The sequence below is a fragment of the Pseudonaja textilis genome, chromosome 1 (genome assembly GCF_049901715.1).
Source record: "Pseudonaja textilis isolate UNSWEBS1 chromosome 1, rPseTex1.2, whole genome shotgun sequence".
NCBI lineage: Eukaryota > Metazoa > Chordata > Lepidosauria > Squamata > Elapidae > Pseudonaja > Pseudonaja textilis.
Window position 1 is genome coordinate 326,081,240 of NC_141990.1, and position 19,006 is coordinate 326,100,245.

At 46.1% G+C, this 19,006-nt stretch overlaps 1 protein-coding gene across 1 annotated transcript in view; it reads left to right on the forward strand.

Annotated features, from left to right (window-relative positions):
- The window catches only part of NCAN (neurocan), a 151,431-nt gene that overhangs the window by 57,016 nt on the left and 75,409 nt on the right, over positions 1-19,006 (forward strand). The window contains exons 3-4 of the mRNA XM_087921126.1: positions 11,645-12,046; positions 17,571-17,745. Coding sequence (XP_087777252.1) covers positions 11,645-12,046; positions 17,571-17,745 — 577 coding nt within the window. The remainder of the gene's footprint in view (positions 1-11,644; positions 12,047-17,570; positions 17,746-19,006) is intronic.

Consider the following 19,006-nt stretch of genomic DNA (forward strand, 5'->3'; position numbering starts at 1 on the left):
GTCGTGTGGCACTTTTCCCGTGAAGACGATGTTGTTGAACAGCTCGCACAGCCACAATGCCGAGCCCGGTAGTGCCTTTTTCCAGAAGTCGGCAGGGATGTCGTCCTGTTGCCTTACCGTTTTTCATGGCCTTGATGGCGTCGGCGACCTCGCTGGCATAAATGCCTGAGACTGGGCCTTCAACTGGGTCACCTCGCGGGTTCGTGGGTGTGGGAACTCCTCGGTGGAGATCTTCTCGAAGTATTGCCACCACCTCTCCGCAGCGTCTCTGGGGTTGACGATCAAATTTCCCCTTTATCGCGTTGATCCCATGAAACTGGTCAATGTCCAGGGTCTTCCTGTGTCTGCTTTTGGCTAGGCGGTAGATCTCATTCTCGCCTTCTCGCGTGTTCAGCTTCTCGTAGATGTCATCGTAGTGGGAGCTTCTGGCTGTCGCTACTGCTTTCTTGGCTGCCTTTTTGGCCGCCTTGTATTCGCAGAGCTTCTCGCTGGTCTTGTCCTGAAGAAAGGCCTTGTAGAGCCGTTTCTTCAGGTGTACGGCATCTTGTACTTCCGGTGTCCAGAGCCATGTATCTCGTTCGATGCGTCTCCGTCCTGGCTTGGTGCAACCAAGCTGTTGGCAGCCGGCAGTGTGAACAGTGCTCTTCAGCATGGACCACGCTTCCTGTGGCCCGTCGACCATCTGCGGGAACTGCTCCGGTTTGATGAGGGGTCCCGCCATCTTCTTCTGGTTCCACCACTTGATTCGTGGCTGGTCTGCATTTCTTTTGTCAATCCTGGTCTTGGGCTTGCTGATCCTGATCTTCGCCATCAGCGGCCTGTGCTGACTGCTCGATTCGCACGGGTACGCCTTGGCGTTGAGCACGTTTTTAGCGGCTCTTCGTCGTGCGATGATGTAGTCGATCTGTGTGTGGTGGCTCCGCTTTCTGCTATGGTAGGTGAGGAGTTGAGATTCTCGCCTAATGAAGCAGGTATTCGTGATGGTCATATCATGGGAGTCGGCAAAGTCCAGGATCCTCTGGCCATTCTCATTCGTATCGCCTGTGCCGTGCCCACCGTGGCACTGGTGTCCGTTTTGTCCCGCCCTACATGACCATTCAGGTCGCCCGAGATGATGATGTCGTCTTCGTGTGGGATCTGCCTGAGTTGGATGTCGAGCAGTTCCCAGAAGGTATCCTTCTCCTCCTCGTGACATCCGGTCTGAGGGGCGTGGGCGGACAAGATGTGTAGGCGCTGCCTCTCGGTCGCTACGACGATTATCATCAGTCGTTCTGTGAGGCGCTTAACTTCTGCGACGGAACTTTGCCAGCTTGGACTGACAACCACAGCTACACCGCCACGGTTTTCCTTACAGCTGGTGTATATGATCTTGTAGCCGTCTATAGTCGTAGCCTTGTTGCCCTTCCAGCGAGTTTCCTGGAGGCAGCAGATGTCCAGCTTCCTGTCCCGCATGGCCCTGACGATCTCGGTCGAGCGTCCAGTCAGCGAATCCACGTTCCAGGTGGCCACCTTGAGCGTCTGGCAGTCCTCTGTTCCCCGCTTGCGTTTTTCACACGGCCGTGCTTTCCGCGTGGACCATTTCGTTGATTTTGGCGCAGGCCAATGGTCTCCTGCGCCCGTCGGTTCCCCGAACGCGGTAGCATTGGACGTGTGTTTTGTAGTGGACGTTTCCATCATGTTGATGCGGCATTTGAGTACTCCAGCCGGCCTGTCGCGTGGGCCTGTCGTCGGAGGGTCTGCTCTCAGTTACGGTCAGCGTTTGACGGCTTCGCGCATCCAGGGGACACCACTTGGAGGTGGCAGACCGCTCGTCCCCCTCTCCCCCAATCAAATGTTCATATATATATATATGGATATATATAGGGATATATATAGGGATATATATATATATCCCTATATATATGGATGGATGGATGGATGGATGGATGGATAGATAGATAGATAGATAGATAGATAGATAGATAGATAGATAGATAGATAGATAGATAGATAACCTTTGGGTTTTTCTAAGTGGCTGAAGTGTTTGCACACACATGCCAACTTTGCACTTGCAAATAACTAGATGGGTCCTCCCTGCCTCGGTGGCCTCTGATCTTGGTCATAACCACTTTCCACACTTGTTTCTGTTTGTTTTTATTACAACTACTGTTTTTTGTTGCGGTCTTCTGAGGCAGTCTTGATTTCTGGTGACTCTGTCAACAGGTGCGTGCAGTTGTCTTGACAACATTTTAATTTAATTTATTTGATATAAACACTGCCTGAAGTTGGTACTTAAATTGATTTACTTTAATTTCAATTAAATTTTCAGGAGTGGTTAACCCCTATCCACTTCTGAGGCACCTTTTGATTTCCCCGTCTAAAGCTGAGAAATATAGATGATTGGCCCAAAGATTCCTAGGAAGATTCTAAGGCAAAGCGGGGGGAAGGGGGGGGGATTAAAACCCTCAGTCTCCCCACTCCCTCCCCTTCCCCACTCTACCTGATTGGCTCTTGGGTTTAGAGGGAGAGGCTGGTCCCAAATTCAACCAATGAGCTTCTGGGGCTGAAAGGGGACTACAAACTTCACCTGATTGGGTGGGTCTGAGAGAGAAGAGCTGTTTCAATTTCAACCAATGAGCTTTAGAGGCTGAAGGGGGAACTAGACCCTAGATTTCCCCACTCTAATCCAGCACTTTCATAACAACTCCATGCTAGCTCTTGGGGTGGGGAGAGAGAGAGAGGGAGGGAGGGAGGGAGAGAGAGAGAGAGAGAGAGAGAGAGAGAGAGAGAGAGAGAGAGAGAGAGATTTAACTTCAAATATACTTCAAGCTGCCCAGACACAAGCAGTTACGTAGATGACTCTACACAAAGGGGACAGGTTTTGACTTTCCTCACCAGCATTGGCCAACTCTGAACAGGATCCGAACCCAATATGGTGTCTGCCTGGACTCATTGTTTAAGTGGGGCCTTGTCTCTACCCCTCAGTGCGACTGTGGTGTTCAGAAGCCATCAGAACGAATGCAATCAAATCCATAATAGAAAAATTTGCTGATTCTGCAAAGAAGCGGAGGAAACCATCGATCACATACTGAGCTGTTGCAAGTCAATAGTTCAGACTGACTACAAACAACGTCACAACAACCGTCGCTCAGATGGTCCACTGGAACTTGTGTCACAACTACCACCTGCCTGTAGTGAAGAACTGGTGGGATCATAAATCTGGAAAAGTGGTTGAAAATGAGCATGGAAAACTACTGTGGGACTTCTGAATACAGGCTGACAAAGTTTTGGAACACAATACCCCAGATATCACAATTGCGGAGAAGAAAAAGGTGTGGATCATTGACATTGCCTTACCTGGTGACAGCAAAATCGACGAGAAACAAGTTGAAAAAAATCACCAGATATCAGAACTTGAAAATCGAACTGCAGAGACTCTGGCATAAACCAGTGCAGGTGGTTCCAGTAGTACTCAGCACACTGGGTGCTGTGCCTAAAGACCTAGGCAAGCACTTAAAAACAATTGGCACCGACAAGATCACCATTGGTCAGCTGCAGAGGCCACCTTACTGGGATCTGCTCGCATAATCTGTGGATACATCACGCAGTCCTAAACACTTGGGAAGTGTCCGACTAGTGATTTGTGATACGAAACCCAGCATAGTTATCTCGTTTGCTGCGTACACTGTCATAATTTCAAATAGCATTCAGGAAAAGTGAAACAGGAAAACATAAAGAGATCAGAAACACCAAACCACTATTCAGCAAATAGTAAAAATAAAACAGCATAATGAACCAGTGAATTGAGAACCCTTGGTGGCCAAAGATTTGCTGGATAAGTCAGGTCCCTGTGGCCTTCATGAATGCCAGTAAAGCTAGGGCAACAGGGCCTCAGGGCAGGATTGTTGGAGAGGCACTGTCCCAGTCAGGAGGAGGGGTCAAGCAGGGTATCAGTCTGGAATCTCTACATCGACACAAGAGGGGAAGGTCCAACTCAGACTCCTTTGAATACTGATGGACCTTATCTAGTCTTTCCCAGGGGCAAACTGCCAGTCTGAGAAGATCGCTGTGAAATAAGCATTGAGCAATAAAGTAGCTAGTTCAGTGGTTCGGCCTGGTTTGGCTGAACCGATAGTTCCGATGAACATCTGTGAGCAAACCAGTTCACTCTGACGATCAGCTGCTGGGCTTTCCCACCTGCCCCGGCTCTATTGCCCGCTTTTCAACCTCGGCTGCTTCGCGCGGCACAGCCGATTGCTGCACGCCCGCTGTTTTACATACAGGGCTATATATTGAAGTGCACCCATAACAATAGGTAGTCCTTGACTTATGATCATTACTTGACCATTCAAACTTACAATGGCACTGAAAAAAGTGACTTATGATCATTTTTCACGCTTATGACCGTTGCAGCGTCCCCCATGGTCACATGATCAGAATTTGAATGCTTGGCAACTGGCATGTACTTATGATGGTTGCAGTGTCCCAAGGTCATGCGATCAACCTTTTGCGACCTTCTGATAAGCCAAGTCAAGAGGGAAGCCAGATTCACTTAACAACCGTGTTACTGACTGAACAACTGCAGCAATTCCCTAAACAACTGTGGCAAGAAAGGTCGCAAAATGGGGCAAAACTCACTCAACAACCATCTTGCTCAGCGATGGAAATTCTGGGCTCAGCTGTGGTCGTTAAGTCGAAGACCAACTGTACTTGTGTCATCGCATTCCGGACCGGTGGTGTTCTGAAGGCAATCCGTGACTTCCCTCAGGGTAATGGATGACAAAGCCAAACAGATTTTATTCTCTGGAGGCTGTCATTTGAGAGTGTCCGGGGGCGGGGGGGGGGAGACAATTTTATCATTGTACAGCTAGGGATAATTTAAGCCATTCTCTCCCCCTCAAGCGTGTGGGACAAGATAAAGACAGCCTCATGACAACCTGCAGTAATAAATGAGGAAGACCTTGAGAATCAGGAGCAAAGAAATGCTGTCTAGGGAGAAGTCAGAAAAGAGACAGCCAGGCCCGCAGCTGCATAACGGGTAGAGAGAAAGCTGAGAAGGGATGCACAGGGCCAGTTCAAGGGCTGTAAAGGAGTCTGACATGCCCCTGGTGGAGTTGGACTCTGAGGGAGAGGAGGAACAGCCGACAGGGAGTGGAAGTGTGGCTCCGGAGGTTGTGGAGGAGGCTGGAGAAGGGCAGAGGCCGGCTGAGCAGTCGGAAGAGAACCCAAGCCCATCCCGTCTCCATCCCAGGGCATGCAGGGAGGAGAGGATAAGAGAGAGACACGTGGTCTACTGGAGAGGAGAGGGCCTTAATCCTCTTCATGGGCTGCAGCTGTGACAACTAGATAAGAGTACGGACCTGCCTACGGGTGAACGCTGGAAACAAAGCATGGAAATATCTCTAGTTTATGGTTCCTCTCTGAGTTTGGCATCCTTCTCATTGTGTGTTATCTGTGGATGTCTTCAAGCCCCTATCTTGCCTGGTTTGTGTTGCTTTTCCCCTTCTTCTTGTAACTCTTTGTGTGGGAGTTTTTTGTCTTTTGTCTCAAGAATATTCTGAGTTTGGAAGCAAAGTGAACGAATAAAAGGGGCTTCACCTGTTTTCTTTGACTGTGTTTGTTTTGTATCCCACCTGGTTCCTCACAAGTCAGGGGCAGATTTGAACTTTCAGATTTCCAATGATTTCAATCAGTGGTGGGATTCAAAATGTTTTACTACTGGTTCTGTGGGCGTGGCTGGCATGGTGTGGCTTGGTGGGCGTGGTTTGGTGGGCGTGGCAGGGGAAGGTTACTGCAAAATTCCATTCCCTCCCCACCCCACGAACCTGCTTTCCAGCTCCGTTCTCCTGTGCAGGGAAACAAAAGAAGACCCAGCCGATCATCTGGATCTCGGGAGGCAGAGAATAGATGGGGGCAGGGCCAGTCAGAGGTGGCATTTGCCGGTTCTCTGAACTACTCAAAATTTCCTCTACTGGTTCTCCAGAACTGGTCAGAACCTGCTGAATACCACTTCTGATTTCAGTCTTCTTGACTCCTGAAAATGGGGTTCAGCCTGATACTTCTCCTGGCCCAAATGCAGTAGTTGGGGCAGCTTTACTGGGGAAAAGTGGCTCTGTAGGTAACCCAATGCCAAGCCATAAAAAGCTTCATTAATTAAAATTAGACATTAAACTTCAATTAATTTAAACCCAAAATTAAATTAAAAATTGAATTAAATTGAACTTAAATTAAACTTAAATTAAGATTAAATTAAATGTGACGCACATGCAAACCGGGCAGGGCTTTAATCACCCAATCATAGTTGCCAACTTGACATTTTGGACAACTCATCTCCCATGAATGCTTCTGGCTAATTCCTCTCAAAGCTGAAAGGCTGGTATCAAAAGGGTCAAAAGTATTAGCCCTTTAAAAGCTTTTTGCAATTAGATTTCTTATTCATAATCACCTCTTCTAGCAATAAATGCCCCTTACTTCATCACCCTCATCCTCAATACAAAAAGACATGCTGTGGAGAAGCTAGCAGAATATTAGGGAACTAGAGTCTGAAGGAGAGCAATAGGTTAAAGCAGCCTACTTCTAGGAATGCATTACAGGGTCAATTTCTACAAAAGACCAAGGGGAAAGTGGATAAAGATAAACTCTGGCAATGTCTTGCAACTGGAACATTTTTTTAATAGAAAAAATAAACTGAAGGCTTGATTTGGGCTGCACGAGAGCAAGCTATTCGAACTAATACAACCAAGGCCAGAACTGAAAAAAATAATAGAATAGAATAGAATTCTTTATTGGCCAAGTGTGATTGGACACAAGGAATTTGTCTTGGTGCAAATACTCTCAGTGTACATAAAAGAAAAGATACATTTGTCAAGAATCATCAGGTACAACACTTAATAATAGTCATAGGGTACAATAAGCAATCAAATCATACTAGGAAACCGTCGATAAAAATCATAAGGATACAAACGACAAAGTTACAGTCATACAGTCACAAGTGGGAGGGGATGGGTGATAAGGAGTGATGAGAAGATTAATAGTAATAGTAATGCAGACTTTGTAAATAGTTGGACAGCATTGAGGGAGTTATTTGTTTAGCAGAGTGATGGCATTTGGGAAAAAACTGTCCTTGTGTCTAGTTGTTCTGGTGTGCAGTGCTCTATAGCGTCGTTTTGAGGGTAGGAGTTGAAACAGTTTATGTCTGGGATGTGAGGGGTCTGTAGATATTTTCACAGCCCTCTTTTTGCTCGTGCAGTATACAGGTCCTCAATGGAAGGCAGGTTGATAGTAATTGTTTTTTCTGCAGTCCTAATTATCTTCTGAAGTCTGTGTCTGTCCTGTTGTGTATAATCAAATGATTCAAAGTGCAGATTGCACAAAGGAGCAGAAGGAACAATAGATCAGATACTCAGCTTGCACAAGAAGATTGTGTAAACCGATGATAAACAACAACATAGCACAGTTGCCAAAATGATTCACTGGAACATCTGTAAAAATTATCATGTACTGGTAATGAAAAATTGATGAGAACGTAGAATTGAAAAAGTAGATGAAAATGAGCAGACCAAAATATTGTGGCATTTTCAAATACAAACTGATAAAAGACTTGGCTTATAACACACCAAACTGAAATGTGGTTGAACAGGGGAAAAAAGTGTGGATAATTGATGTGGCAATACCAGGAGATAGTAGAATAGAAGACAAAGGATTGGAGAAGATCACAAAGTATTAAGATCTGAAAATCAAAATGGAAAGATGATAGCATAACCCAAACAGGATGGTGTCACGGTGGTTATTGGCACAATGGGTACCATACCTCAAAATTTTAAATGGAATTTTTTAAAAAATCTATTAACAATATTTCTATGTGTCAATCACAAAATGCCACACTGCTTAGATCTTCACATGTGCTCCACTTATATTTTACAACTTCCCAAGTTCTTGGGAAAAAATCGATGTGTAGGAAGGCCAATACCAGCTAATGAACTGGCAGCTGTGTCTTCACATTTTTGTGAACAGAAAAGAATATATTAAATTCTGCCAACTTCCAGTGACTTTTGGCATTCATTTAAGCAACAATAAAGCAATTTATTGCAGCTGTGCCTTTTTCTAAACTCAACCAACAGGTGCAGTATTCACACTCTTACCTATTTTGAAGCATCTCTTCTGAACAGACACTAAAGCATTGTGCAGTGCTGAAAAAAAAACCCACTACATTTGCAACTGGCTCTCTCTGTCTTGTAGCCAATGCTTCATTTCAAGATGCTGAAGATGACATAGAAACATAGAAAAATCACAGCAGAAAAAGACGTAGCAGTCTATCGAGTCTGCCCTTTGAGTTTTTAAAAATTTATTTCATTTTTTTCCCCAGATGATAGAGATGTGTTCATTCCAAGCATGTTTAAAACACAGTTCGTAATACCTCAGCTGGAAGTTGGTTCCATGTATATTCTCTTCTGGCTTTATTCTCTCCTAGCACCACTGCAAAACAGGTCGGACTTAGAGGCCACCATCTCATAACACCTGCAGAGACTTTCGCAGAGGCAAAGATTGCTTTTAATCCTGGTTAGGATTGTGCGTATGCATGTGTGTTAGAGGTTTAGCACCAGGGCTGGCCCGCTGGGGGTTCACAGGGGTTCGGGAAAACCTCTAGCTAAGATTCTGCACACTTTGGAGAACCCCCAAATCCTACTCCTGGCTGGCTCCGCCCATTCCTCCCCTCCCAAGTGTCCCCACGCGGCCCATTTTGGATGCAGGTAAGTGCAGTGTGTGTGTGTGGAGCCTTGGGGAAGGTGAAAGATGGGCCTACCGGAAGTTTGGGAAGGCCAGAAATAGGCCCGTTTCTGGCTTCTTCTAGAGAGCTTCCAGAGCCCAGTGAGGCCATTTTTGCCGTCCCAGAGGCTTGAGGAAAGCCCCCAGAACTTGGGGAGGGCAAAAATTCCCCCCCCACCCGCTGTGGTGCAGGAGGCTGACTAGGCCACGCCCACCATGGCCATACCCACCCAGCAACCAGGCAGAGAACCCGTTGCTAATATTTTGGAAGCCCTGCTTAGCATATTGGAGAGACCCAGCCAACTTGCTTCGTTTATGATTCCATTCATTGCGGAACACTAATTTTTGTTGATGACGGTTATGGTTAACCAGATATCTGAGCAGGCCAAGAATGACACGGACTGGGGAGAAAGGAGGACATACTAACTGTTGAACAGAGGAAAATTGCAAGAAAATTTTACTTAGGCAAGCCTGTGCTGTTGTCGGCTTCCAAACCCCCAAAAGACATCCAGAGTTACTTCTAAATACAGTTGCTCCTCACCTAAAGACAGAATCTCACCAAACTTAAGGAACTACAAGTAGTCCTCAACTTACGACCTCAATTGAGCCCCAAATTTATGTTGCTAAGTGAGAAATTTGTTAAGTGAGTTTTTGCCCCATTTTACAACTTTTCTTGCCACCTTTGTTAAGTAAATCACTAAGGTTGTTGAATTAATAACATGGTTGTTAATGAATCTGGTTTTCCCTCATTGACTTTGCTTGACAATTACATGACTCCTGGACACTGCACCTGTCGTAAATGTGAGCCAGTTGTCAAGCATCCAAATGTAAATCATGTGGCCATGGGGATGCTACAACGGTTGTAAGTGTGAAAATTGGTCATAAGTCACTTATTTCAGTGATGTTGTAATGTTGAATGGTCACTAAATGAACTGTTGTAAGCCGAGGACTACCTGTACTTGCATCCTTAAAGTTATACTCTGAGAATTTCTAGGGAGGAGCCATTTTAACTCTCTTTCTCTTGACCAAACTTCACTGTCTCTTTGTCCTCTGGAATGCAGCCCCTCCTTCCTGGGAATCCAGACTACATTCCACCACACTATATATGAAATTAACAGATTAACAGAGATAATCAGAGTTGGAAGGGACCTTGTAGGTCATCTACTCCAACCCCCTACCCAAGCAGGAGATCTACACCATTTCTGACAAATGGCAGTCCAATCTCTTCTTGAAGGTCTCAAGTGATGGCGCTCCCACAACTTCCGAGGGCAAGCTGTTACATTGGTTAATTGTCAGAAAGTTTCTCCTTATTTCCGGGTTAAATCTCTCCTTGTTAAGTTTCCATCCATTATTCCTGTCTGGCCTTCGGGTGCTTTAGAAAATGGCTTGACCCCTTCCTCTCTGTGGCAGCCCCTCAAATATTGGAAGACTGCTATCCTGTCTCCCCTGGTCCTTCTTTTCACTAGACTAGCCAAGCCCAGTTCCTATAACCTTTCTTTGTATGTGTTGGTCTCCAGTCCCATAATCATCCTGGTTGCTCTTCTCTGCACTTTTTCTAGAGTCTCAACATCTCTTTTATAATGTGGTGAACAAAACTGGATGCAGTGTTCCAAGTGTGGCCTTACTAAGGCTTTATAGAGTGGTATTAGTACCTCTCTTGATCTTGATTGTATCCCTCTGTTGATGCAATTTAGGATTACTTTTTCCAGCACCAAAATAGGACTGGTTTTCCAGTCCTCATATTTTTCCAACAAATCTTTATCTTCAAAAACCTATGTTAGCGGTAATGCAGGGTTGACAGCAAAATGTTTTTCAAATTTACGCCAAAGAATCGTATGAACATGCCGTGTGGTCTACAGATTACAATGATCATAGATTTGAAAGGGTTGGGTTGAAGCCAATTCCTGGGATCAGGAAATCATTTGAATAGCATAAATCTAGGCTGTTGGGTCTGTCAAAGGAAGAAAGAAGCAGACAATTATACAGTGACGTCTGTTGGGGAAACAGTGCAAATAAATAAATAAGTCACTCAGAAAATGGTCAGTATTTGATGGCAAGGCTATGCCTGTTGGACAAAGGAGATGAGAACAAAAAGGGGTACTTAAGTACAAAAAAGGGGTACTTAAATGGCTGTCACAGAGAAGAGGGGGATTGACCAAAGTACGTGAGGGCTGGAGAAGAAGTAACGAGTAGAAGATCATTCAAGAAAGAAAGAGCCCACCTAGAACTAAGGAGAAGTTTCTTGACAGTGAGAACAATCCAATCAGTGGAACAGCTTACCTCCAGAAGTTGTGGGTGCCTCATCACTAGAGGTTTTCAAGAAAAATCTAGACTGGATCGCAGAGACAGCAGGGCCCCCTCAGTTAGTCCCAAAGGCGCTTTTTTTCGGGAGGCAACTGGACTTTCTGGTTTTTCTTTGAAGGCGTTTTGCTTCTCATCCTAGAAGCTTCTTCAAGCTCTGATTGGATGGTGGGGAAGGGAAGGATTTCTAATCCTTGCAGACAGCTGGTCGTTTGCATCCTTTTACAGAGTCCCTGAGGCCACCTGGAGGTTTATCTGTGTCCTCAGGGTCACCCGAGGGGTGCAAATGGGTATGGAGCCTCCTTGGAACTGATGAAAGGACTGTGTTGTAGACGGGAGATAGGTGATGTCGTATCCCCACCCCACCCCTCTGTTGAGCGACAGCTGTGACATACAATGTTGACATACGTAAGTCCCTTTTTTCAGGGCCATTGTAACGTTGAACAGTCGTTGAATGAAGGGTCGTAAGTCAAGGAGTCCTTTTATGTGAAAACAGGCAGGGGTCGTGTGTTAACCAGGCTGAAAGGTTAATCTTTCAAGAAGAAATCCGTGATCCGGGCAGGTATCTCTTCTAATTTGTGGCCCTCTTTTGTCCTAGGTTCCCAGGATCCCGGGAAAGTGATCCACATCAACAAAGTCAGCCATCAACCAGTGCGGGTTGGGCTGGCAGAACCGGTGTCCCTGCCGTGCCTGTTTCTCTTGCAAGGCTCCGTCCCCCTGAACCCCAGTGAACTGTCTGATCTCCCCCGTATCAAGTGGAGCAAAGTACAGTCTGCCACTGGACAGCCGGAAGATCTCCCTGTGCTGGTAGCCAAGGATAATGTGGTGAAGATCTCCAAAAACTACGAGGGCAGGGTCGCCTTGCCCGGATACCCTCACCATCGAGAAAATGCCACCCTCTTGTTTCTGTCAGCTCGGGCCAGTGATGCGGGACTTTATCGATGTGAGATTGTCATTGGGATTCATGATGAGCAGGACTTGGTCCCTCTGGAAGTCACAGGTAAGAAAAGGGCTCAGTATGTCTCTGTCTCTATCTCTATCACTATCTATCTATCTGTCTGTCTATCTATCTATCTATCTATCTATCTAACTATCTATCTTCTATCTATCTATCTATCTTTCTATCTATCTCTCTCTCTCTCTCTCTATATATATATATATCTATCTATATCTTTCTGCCTGCCTGCCTACCTGCGTATCTATCTATCTATCTATCTATCTATCTATCTATCTATCTATCTATCTATCTATCTATCTTCTGTCTATCTATCTATCTATCTATCTATCTATCTATCTATCTATCTATCTATCTATCTATCTATCTATCTATCTATCTATCTCTCTCCTGCCTGCCTGCCTGCCTGCCTGCCTGCCTATCTATCTATCTATCTATCTATCTATCTATCTATCTATCTATCTATCTATCTCTCTCCTGCCTGCCTGCCTGCCTGCCTGCCTATCTCTCTCTCTCTCTCTCTCTCTCTATCTATCTATCTATCTATCTATCTATCTATCTATCTATCTATCTATCTATCTATCTATCTATCTTAATGACCCTATAACATTACATTATATCATACTCATTGTCATTTAACAACCCCATAATCCCTTGCGGGATGGAGTCTTGGCAACTGAATGGAGTGAGCAGAGTGTTTTAATGGCCGGATGCCCTTCCCTGTTGCCAATGTGGAGTTTTGTTCAGCAGATATATTCTCAGTGTGCCCAGCGAGAGAAATATCTGCCTCTACCTAGGATCGAACTCACAGCCTCCTGATTGTGAGGCGAGAGTAAGGGGGTGGCAGGAAGACAGTTTCAGGGCTCTGCTTTATGTCGCAGAAAGAGATGAGAAATATTTGGTGACTGGTGGAAGGGAGGCAAAAATGCTTCTGATCAAAACTATAAAATAATCACCAAAGATTGTGTGACAAGGTGCTATTATGCATTGCTTCCCATGCCTGAGTAAATTACTGAAAATTGGGGAAAATGGTTTTTTTCTTTGGATAATGACACCGGAACCCATTACCCAAACAAAACAGATGTTTTTAATTGATTTAAACTGATTTAATTTTGCCACCTGTACTAAAATACATTCAAAAATCCCCCAAAGGATTCCCACGAAGATGCAAATCAATGAAATTACCAATGATAATTTGTTGAAATGACATAACAGATCATTCAGTGATAATATTTTTATAATACAAGTAGTTCTCAAGTTACTTACGACCATTCATTCAGCAACCAATCAAAGCTACAGCAGTGTTGAAGGAAAGGCCTTGCAGTCGGTCCTTCAAGTTTAAAACTTTCTGATAAGCGATTTTGGATAATAAAGGGAAAAAAATTGGGAAGCATTGCATTAATGCCGTATTCAGATAGTCCTCGATTTACGACCACAACCAAGCCCGAAAATGATGTTGCTAAGCGAGACATTTGTCAAGTGAGTTTTGCTCCATTTTATGACCTTTCTTGCCACAGTTGTTAAGTGAATCACTGCAGTTGTTAAATTAGTCACCCGATTGTTAAGTGAATCTGGCTTTCCCCATCGAATTGGCTTGTCAGAAGGTCGCAAAAGGGGATCGTGTGATCCAGGGACACCACAACCATCATAAATATGAGCACCTGAGTTTTAATCATGCGATTATGGGGATGGTGCAACAATCATGTGAAAAACGATTGTAGGTCGCTTTTTTCAATGCCGTTGAAACTTTGAACGATTGCTAAACGAATGGTTGTAAGTCAAGGACTGGTTGTATGAAAGAATCTGGGGAGCACTTTTTCAACTAAGTCAGGGGTGTCAAACTCAAGGCACCGGGGGCCAGATTCGGCCTGCAGGCAGAGATGGGCATTCAGCAGGTTCTGACCAGTACTGGAGAACTGGTAGCAGAGATTTTGAGTAGCTTGGAGAACCGGCCAATCCCACCTCTGACTGGCCCCGCCAACCCCATCTATTTTCTGCCTCCCGAGTCCCAGCTGGTTGACTGGGTCTTCTTTGGTTGCCCTGCACAGGAGAACGGAGCTGAAAAGCAGGTTAGAGGGGTGGGGAGGGAATGGAGATTTTGCAGTATCCTTTCCCTGCCACGCCCGCCAAGCACACCTGCCAAGCCAAGCCACGCCCACCAAGCCATGCCCATAGAACTGGTAGTAAAAAATTTCGAATCCTACCACTGCCCGCAGGGTGCTTAGATCTGGCCCATGGTGCGTCCCTGGAAACTGCAAAGGACTGGCCCTCAGTGCCTCTGCCAGCGAAAACGGCGCTCAAGAAGGCCGCGGGTAGCCCTCCCGAGCTCCGCAATCAGCCCTCCTGAGCTGCATTTTCACTGGAAAAGGATTTCAGGAGGCCGTCACAGCCAAAAACGGAGCTCGGGAGCCTGTTTTCATTGGCAAAGCACTCGGGACACCACAGGAGCCTCCAACGCAAGTGACATCGAGCCGGCCACGCTCCCCCCCAGCCCCCCCTAAGGTCAAACACAACCCTGATGCAGCCCTCCATGAAATCGAGTTTGACACCCCTGAACTAAACGTTTTTTTTTTCAAAAGTCAGACGCTTTCGAGTGCCACAGCTCATTTCATCCGAAGCGCCTTTTGTCTTTGAGAAGTGTTTCTGGCTCTTGAAAGATGCTACCAGACCCTTCCTGATTTAATTCCGGTTCCTTCCGCACACATTTATGGAGTTGGCAGGCCCAGGTAGTTTAGTCATTTACTGTCTTCTTCTCCCCACGAACCTTAATTTGATACAGGGCATCGTGAGGAACAATTCAGCCTTAGCTTTGGTTCCTATTGGTTTAATTGTATTCCTCCCCTGTCTTTATATCAAAGGGGTGTGTGGGTGTGCGCTAATGAAAGACTACAAAAAGACCCCCCAATCTGGTTGTGATTGCATGTAGACTTTGAGCCTCACTTGTATGCTGATTAAAGGACTTCATGGTGGTTTATGAAATTCAGTAATTTGACAACCTCTGTCACAGAGCTTTCTAAGTAAGAGACCAAAAAAAAAAAAAAGGAACAAAGGAGAAGGTTGTGTTGCGCTCAATCAGTGTGCAAGAGCTCCTTCGGAAAGAATTCAGATAGCCGTCATCAAAGGTTGTGTTTCACAATATTTTTATTAAAAGGAGAGGAAGATGCCCTCAATTGCCTCCTTTGCAAATATCTTAGCAACATTGCAGCACAGAAGTGGTTTGACCTAGCCTTTTTTTCCAAGCATTTAATTTCCCATTCAGCCAGACGCTCTCCCATCCAAGAACTAACCACAGTTGACTCTGCTTAGCTTTAAAGATCAGCCAAGAACAGTTAGACACCTTCTATTTGCTTTTGTCAGCCAAGATTGATTAAGTGCTACTCTATATGTTTGGGGGTGTTTTTTCCGCTATAAAGTCTTTTTTTTTTTTACTCTTGGCAACTGCCTGGAAAGTCTCTGCATTTTTCTTGGCAAGCTGAGCTGAGACTCATGAGCCCAAATTCACCAAGCAGGTGTTGTTTCCAAATCTAGGCTAGAACGCTCAGTCCAGAGGTGGTATCCAGCAGGTTCTGACCGGAAGCGGAAATTTTGAGTAGTTTGGAGAACTGGCAAATCCCACCTCTGACTGGCCCCGCCCCCATCTCTTCTCCACCTCCCATTCAGTCCCAGCTGATCGGCTGGGTCTTCTTTGGTTGCCCTGCACAGGAGAACGGTGCTGGAAAGCAGGTTAGTGGGATGGGGAAGGAATGGGGATTTTGCAGTGACCTTCCCCCGGGTGTGGGGAGGCAATGGAGACTTTACAGCAGGGGTCTCAAACTCAATTTACCTGGGGGCCGCTGGAGGTAGAGGCTGGGTGAGGCTGGGCCGCATAAGAAATTCCACAAAAAACGTTGTTAAAAAAATATCCTCAAATGTCATCAACAGTTAATGATTTCTCCAATACATGAACTGTCCTGAACACATGAATGAATGGAACATTGAATGAAGATCATGAACAGTTCCTCAGAACATGGCTTCTCCAGCTTACTCCTTGCTGCCAGAGACTTGACAATGCTTCCTCTCACATATCTGAGCCACATTTGGCTTGAGAGAGGAGGCACTTGAGACCCTCAGTATGGCTTGAAGATGATCCTCAGTAAGTCTGGACCTGTACTTGGACTTGTTAAAGTTCAGGCTGGAGAAGAAGCCACGACGAGGAACGGCGGGTGGGACTTCCTTCAGAGGTCCATTCCCCCTGCGGGCCGCACTAATATTATACTTTCATATCACGGTGGGGGCCACAGGATATCGTCCTGCGGGCCTCAATTGGCCCGCAGGCCGCGAGTTTGAGACCCCTGCTTTACAGTATCCTTCCCCTGCCATGCCCACTAAGCCACGCCTGCAGAACCGGTAGTAAAAAAATTTCCCACCACTGTCCCCGTCTCCCAGTTTCTTGTCTGGTGCTTTAAGCATCCTACCAAGCCGGTCCTACCGGTTAACAGCCTTCTATATGGTTCTATCCACAAAGAAGAGGGGGTCAAATTATTCTCCAAAGAACCAGAAGGCAGGAAAAATAAACAGTGGTTGGAAACTAATCAACGAAAGAAGCAACCTGGAATTAAGAAGAAGCTTTCTAGCAGTGAGGATAATTAACCAGTGGAACTGCTTGCCTCCAGAAGTTGCAGGTGCTCCATCACTGGAGGTTTTTAAGAAGAGAATGAACAGCCATTTGTCTGAAATGGTATAGGTTCTCCTGCTTGTGCAGGGGGCTGGACTAGAAGACCTTCCAAGGACCCTTCCATCCATGACTTCTAGTTGGTAGGCAGTCTTGGCCACAACGGAAGGTACTGCTCTCTGGACAGGTCCATCCCAGCAAAGTCGACCTTCTCTCATCTTCTGTATAATTGGGTGCCACACCAAAATGTTGTCGCATGGTGTCATTTGTGAGGTGGTCAAGAAGGGAGATGCCCGATATCCAACGGAACATTCGCATTTCCGTGGCATGGAAATAACTTTCAGTCCCTGTTGTTGCTGCCCAGCGTTCAGTGCCATACAGTGCAATAGGGCGGATGGTTGTCTCGTAAATCTTAAATTTAAGACAGGTGGGTATTCGTCTATCACATAACACAGGGGTGAGTTCTCGCCAATGCACCCTGGCTGCATTCACCCTTGCTCGCACATCACCCTTGATGTCGCCATTGCCTTGGAGGTGGGATTCAGTCAGAGGTGGATATTCAGCAGGTTCTGACCAGTTCCGGAGAACCGGTAGCGGAAATTTTGAGTAGGTCGGAGAACCGGCAAATACCCCCTGACTGGAGATTTTACAGTATCCTTCCCCTGCTAATCCTACCAAGCCACGCCCACAGAACTGGTGGTAAAAACATTTGAATCCCACCACTGGGTGGGATCCCAGATACTGAAAAGTGTCCACTTTCTTTAGGTTTTCTGCATTGATTTGAAGTATTCCAGGGGTGGTAAAAGTCTCTAAGTACTCCGTTTTCTTGATGTTGAGGCAGAGTCTGAAAGGTCCCTTCTGGCTCTAGTCTATTCTAATTCACCTCCCCTTGTCCTCTCACTTTTCAACCCTGCCTAGGTGTGGTTTTCCACTACCGCGCGGCTAGCAACCGCTACGCTTTGACTTTCCCAGAGGCGCAGAAGGCCTGTGAAGAGAACTCGGCTGTCGTTGCATCTCCTGCTCATCTGGAGGTGGCCTTTGAGGATGGCTATGACAACTGTGATGCCGGATGGCTCTCCGACCACACTGTTAGGTATGTGGAAGAATCAGTGGGGTGGGCTATTAATGGTTCGCACCTGTTCAAACGAACCGGATGTTGATTTTATAACTGGTTTGCCGAACCAGTAGTTCCCATGACTGACTGGCCTCGCCCCTCCCAGGAGTCCCCACGTGGCTCGTTTTGGATCCCAGGTAAGCGCAGGGCCTGTGTGGAGGCTCGAGGAGGGCAAAAACAGGCCTCCTGGAAGTTTGGGAAGGCCAGAAATGGGCCCGTTTCCGGCCTCCAGAGGGCCTCCGGAGCTTGGGGAGGCCGTTTTTACCCTCCCACAGACTCAAGGAAAGTCTCCGGAGCTCCGGGAGGGCAAAAATCCCCACTACCACCACCAGTACAGGAGGTTGACTAGGCCTTGGCCACGCCCACCCAGCATCCAGATAGAGAACCGGTTGCTAAAATGTTTGAAGCACTCCCTTGGGAAGAATGTACATTCTAACTAGCTTGATTGAGGAGGGGCTGATCCAATTTTCTGCTCTGAATTAGCACCGCATGAAATATGCTTTTCTTTTGATTATTTTTTCCTTTCAAGTAAAAAAGAGGAGACACCTGCCATGTCTCTCTGTACAGCAAATTTTGTGAATCTCCAAACACCGGCAAAGGTGTGCTCAGGTGCATTTTGATTATTTTATTGCAGCAAAATATAACTGCAGTCAAAATTAATAGGACTTTGGGCTGCCTTGACATAAGCCTACAGGTAAACCTCCACTTACGACCATAATGGAGCCTGTCATTTCGGTCGTAACAGTGGTAAAAAGGAACATCATTGAGACCAGCCTGAAATTTATGATCTTTTTTCTGGTGGTTTTTAAGGGAACACAACAGTTTTTAAGGGAACCAATTATTTACTATGAGTCAGTCTTGCTGAAAATTGGAAGTAAATGCAAATGCCAATTTTCAGCAAGGATGTGACACTACAAACGGCTGTAAATACAGGTTGGTTTTTGAGCACCAGAAATGCAACCATGTGATTCGGGGAGGGAGGAGCACATTGGAACTTTAGAACTGCATTGGAAGTGCCTCCCCAGGGAGGTCTGTCAGAACTTTGAGTGGTAACTAAGTCGAAAGTCAAGAACTACCTGTTATTCTACTGTCTACATCAGGGGTGTCAACTCAAGGCCTGGAGGTCGGATCTGAGGGCCACCCTGGAAACAGTGAAGGACAGCCCACCGTGCCTCTGCCAGCAAAAACAGAGCTTGCAAGGGCCATGAGCAGCCATCCCGAGCACTGTTTTCCCTGGCAG